General features: G+C 43.1%; 1 protein-coding gene across 1 annotated transcript; it reads left to right on the forward strand.

Moving 5' to 3' along the window:
• The first annotated feature begins 231 nt into the window (after positions 1 to 231).
• Positions 232 to 1167, forward strand: LOC142185506 (olfactory receptor 10C1-like). The gene has a single exon (XM_075260934.1). It carries the CDS (start codon positions 232 to 234, stop codon positions 1165 to 1167), a length of 936 nt encoding a protein of 311 aa, XP_075117035.1.
• The last annotated feature ends 3506 nt before the right edge of the window (positions 1168 to 4673 follow it).

Raw genomic sequence — 4673 nt, forward strand, 5'->3', positions numbered from 1 at the left:
AGATACATATAATCGAGTCTTGTAGGTTTCAACTTGCCACCACCGTTGTTCCTATAAGAGAGAGGCCACTGTTGGCGCCAATGATTCCACTTTACCTGTATTTTGAGCTTGGAAATTGATGGTGAAATAGAAAGATACAAGTGTGTCATGTCTATGGCCAGCTTTAAGGTTTCCATATATTCAATAACCACATACAGTGAAATCTTCATGTTTTTGCTTCTTTTAGGAATCATGACGTACGTTGGAAACCAAAGTATAGCCACCACCTTCATCATTGTGGGGTTTGAGACAGTTCGGGAGATTGAGCTCTTTCTGTTCTGCCTGTTCCTTGTTATGTACGTCATCACTATTGGGGCTCATCTACTCATTGTAGGTCTTGTCGCTATAGATAAGCGTCTTCACAAGCCAATGTATGTGTTTTTGGCCAACTTCTCGGTGGCCGAAATCGGTTATATCACAGCGACTGTGCCGAAGATGCTTGACGGTCTACTGACCAGGAACAAGGAGATTTCATATTCTGCTTGTCTTGTTCAGTTTTATTGTTTTTTTGGATTTGGAGCCACTGAAAACTGTTTCCTTGTTGTGATGGGATATGACCGCTATGTAGCAATCTGTCAGCCGCTGCGTTATGCTACCATTATGGCCAAAAGGAAATGTTTGGCTTTAGCATTTGCAGCCTGGACCAGTGGATTAATGGCGGCCACCTCTCCTACTCTTTGGGTTGCTTCCTTGAAGTTTTGTTATCCCAACCAAATTGACCACTTCTTCTGCGATTATGCTCCTCTCCTGAAGCTCTCGTGCGAGGACACCTCCAAAGGGGAATTTACCTTTACAGTCATATGTTGGAATATAGTCTTGGGTTGCTTTTTCCTAACTTTAGTGTCGTATGCCTTCATAATCCATTCTGTTCTAAAAATTCCTTCTGTTGAAGGACAGAAGAAAGCCTTCAGTACATGCGCGTCCCACCTCACAGTAGTGTCCATATTCAATGGGACTCTCATCTTCATGTACATACGTCCCACCTCCACCATCCGGTTCACTCTCGACAAGGTGGTGTCTATCTTCTACAGTGTAGTGACTCCACTCATGAACCCCATTATATACTGTCTAAGGAACAAGGATGTTAAGAAAGCTGTATACAAGATATTACAGGACTGTGGAGTTTAGTGTGGACACAGGTAACAAGATACAGACCTAGGTCATATCAACAAATCGAAGATTCAGTGAATCAAGGTCATACATATTCAAGGTCATACTGGTGACCAATACTGTGGAGAAAAATCGACTTGAGGATGGGAAACCCCTAAATGTACATGATCACAGAACCGTGTAGAAAGAGTTCGCCACCTGTCATCATAAAAGTCTTGTAATCTTTTTGCACTTACTCTACGCTACTGTAGACTTTCTGACCCAGCGCCTTGCCTTGTCTCATCCTCCTCTTCACTCTTCCTCCTCACCCTTGGAGCTAAGGTGTCCATACTGATTAGGATTCATAACCGTTTTCCCAGGTTCTCTGATCCATATGTACGGTGAAGAATCATAGAATGAAAGTTGTGTTTATTGGGCTTACAAAGTCCACGCGGATCCACATCATGGATCAAAGATGGTGACCGATTGGTTTCACCTTCTATTTTGTCTTGAATCGATCATCTGCACGCTACACTTTCTCGCTGCTCTGGTCAGCTGGTTATTTTTGTCTGGTCCATCCACGTACTACAATCCTGATGTGCAGTCAAGCAGCTTTACAGCGACATAAATATTATTATAATCAATCATTTCCAGTATTTTGTATTTCTTGTCTCAAATTTCAGCAAAAGCTTGTCTATTTTCTACATGGGACCATGAGAAGAATATGCAAATCTGTCTTCCATGATGTAATTAGGAAGTCAGGTGCCTCAGTGTTGCAAACCAATAGAGGGCGCTCACTGGAATGTGCAAGCCTGTCTTCCCTGATGTAAGGAGTGATGATATCCCCTTAAGACTGTCTAAGCCTTTCACCTCTACCAGGTTATAGTCCTCTCTACATCAGGCTGACGAGATGCAATAACATCGAAACGGCCGTCCTCGGTTGAGAGACTATACCTGGTAATAATCCCAGCATCATTGCAAAACAAAGGCCTCTTGGAAGGTCGAGCATGATGTTAAAGGGAGCAGCCTTTATTGGGCTATATTACTGAGATTCTGTCTTCCTAATTACATCAGGGAAGACAGGCTTGCACATTCCAGTGAGCGCCCTCTATTGGTTTGCAACACTGAGGCACCTGACTTCCTAGTTACATCATGGAAGACAGATTTGCATATTCTTCCTATGGTCCCTTCCAAAGTGGAGTGCTAAAGGCTTAATAAATCTCTATGTGATATACTGTGTGAAGAGACTGCTGTGGGACATTATACTGTATGGAGACCACTAGGGGACAATATACACTATTAAAGGGCCATTAAGGGAGCTCATATTGTGTGCATTGTGGGACATTATTCTTAAGGGGGTTGCCCAGGAATTTGACAAACTGTGGAGGGGCCCGGGGCAGGTGTAACATAAAAAAACCATATTCGCCTGTCCCTAGTGGTCCAATGTGTGGTAGTTCACCGTGGCTCAGTCCCTGGAAGCCCTGCTCTTCACGTGACTGCTTAGGCTATTCAGCAGCTTCAGTGCAGTGAGCAGTCACTCACATACGTCACCAGTCCCTCTCTTCAGCAGTCAGGAGGACACCAATTCAATTTTAGCCTCAGGCAGCAGAAAACCTAGAATTGTCCCTGCTAGTGACCGACCCATCCTTCATGTTATGTCGCCCCAATGAATAATAATCACTTTTTAATACATGCCAATGCTTTTTGTAAAATATTTTAGCTTTTTTACCATCCCGAGAAGATTCTGTAGTAAAGGAGCGGATAATATTCACTGCCTTGACCTTTTTCCACCAGCCGGATGCCCAGATGAATTGCTTCCACCTCTTTCATTTCAGTTTCAGACTTCTGTCGAGTCATTTCTTTCCTGAAATTTTTCCTTTATCACAAGACTCCTTTCAATCCCTTAAAGTACAATTTCTTTTTAACTCTAGTAATAGGTTTTGGTGAATGTCCAGGGGTTACGGTGAATCTTCTGGTTACTAATAATCTTATTCCTATCTGCTTACAGCATGTGCTGTTTTTTAGACATAGAGAGATCCCAGGAATTCTTCTCCGTCTTACTTGTCTCCATGTTAGTGGAACATCCCAGTCATTGTCATTGATCCCAGTTCTTGTTCCCTAGTGTCTCCTGAGGAGTATCAGGCCCAAGGAGGCCACGTCTGCTGTACATTGTATGAGGCTGGGATTACGGTATATTCCACCAGATTCTAGGACTTTAATATTAAATAGATCCTTCCACATCACAGGCCATTGCCAAAGACTCTGGAGAAAGATTGGCAGAAACATGATTGTCCATCCCAAATCCAGCAACCTCTTCTGTCACCTTAAGGCCTTCAGGTCATGTCCTGTGGAATTGTAAGGACGATTAGAGTCAAGAACAATCTTCTTATATTTTAGGTTTATTCTACATAAAAAGGTTCACGGCTTAACAAAAAGATGTCATAACATAAAGTACAGACTGATTTATTTTTCAACTGTGATTTTTATGAATTTTTTTTCCAAAAATAGAACAAAGAAGCATTTACTAGAATCAACCACAAGAATAACAAAAAACAGCGACACCAGCAATAGTGCAATGAAACCACTGCTATGGTAGAGACAACAAAGAGAGACGGGAGACAAGGAGGAAAGGGGGGATGGGAGGGATCAGAGGACCACGTATAGAGCAGTACACGTCCCAATGTGCCCAGGTGGTCCGACATTCCTCCACTGTATTATTCAGAGTGGCAGTAAGCAGTACATTAGAATGGGGGCCGAGGGGGGTTGGGCGCTTCTCCAGTGACGCCCTATAAGGGACTGAGGTACAGACCTATTTTAAGTCTTCCTGGGAGCGCCAGCAGTAAGTAATTGGGCAGGTTCTACGGGTGACCCTGTTATATCCCAAATCTGACATGTATAGCAAATGGATGACATCTGTGTGTCACCTCTGCCTCTATGGACTCATTGGTTTACACCTGCATATATCTTTTTGTTCTTCTGGATATTTGCAGGACCAGAATAATGAAAATACAGACACCACCAGGTCCGTTCCATGATGTCATCAATAGAGCCCAAGGGACCCAGTGGACGATAATACGTTCCTTCGAGTTCCCGTTGATTGTCCATTTTTTAATTGAAACTTCTAGGAACGGAAACTCTGATGCAGATGTGAACCCAACCTTACGTCAGTGAACCTCAAGTGAAAAACAGAAAGGAATCAGATCTCTCCTGAATTTTGCCCTGGGCTCATGGACCCAGACACAGACCTTTGATATTACACGTGTTTTTGGGGCTATAGAATATAATGGGTCAGTGCGGTAGCCATGAAAGAATTGTAATACACTGTGAAAGCCGACGGTCCTAAGTGACTGTAACAGTATACAAAGCAATTAGACCTGTAGTCCAAGTGGTAGGTAATAGTGTGGAGTGAATAGTTGGATACCTCGCTCCCATAGGAATCCGTGTTAGCGGCTGCAATACTCCCAGTACATATGCTGAACATAACCTTTGGAACCCATATACCTCAGATATATTAGTGGTATTTTGGGGGTATACACCAGCTGTAT

Source organism: Leptodactylus fuscus, chromosome 11 (assembly GCF_031893055.1).
Source record: "Leptodactylus fuscus isolate aLepFus1 chromosome 11, aLepFus1.hap2, whole genome shotgun sequence".
Taxonomy (NCBI): domain Eukaryota; kingdom Metazoa; phylum Chordata; class Amphibia; order Anura; family Leptodactylidae; genus Leptodactylus; species Leptodactylus fuscus.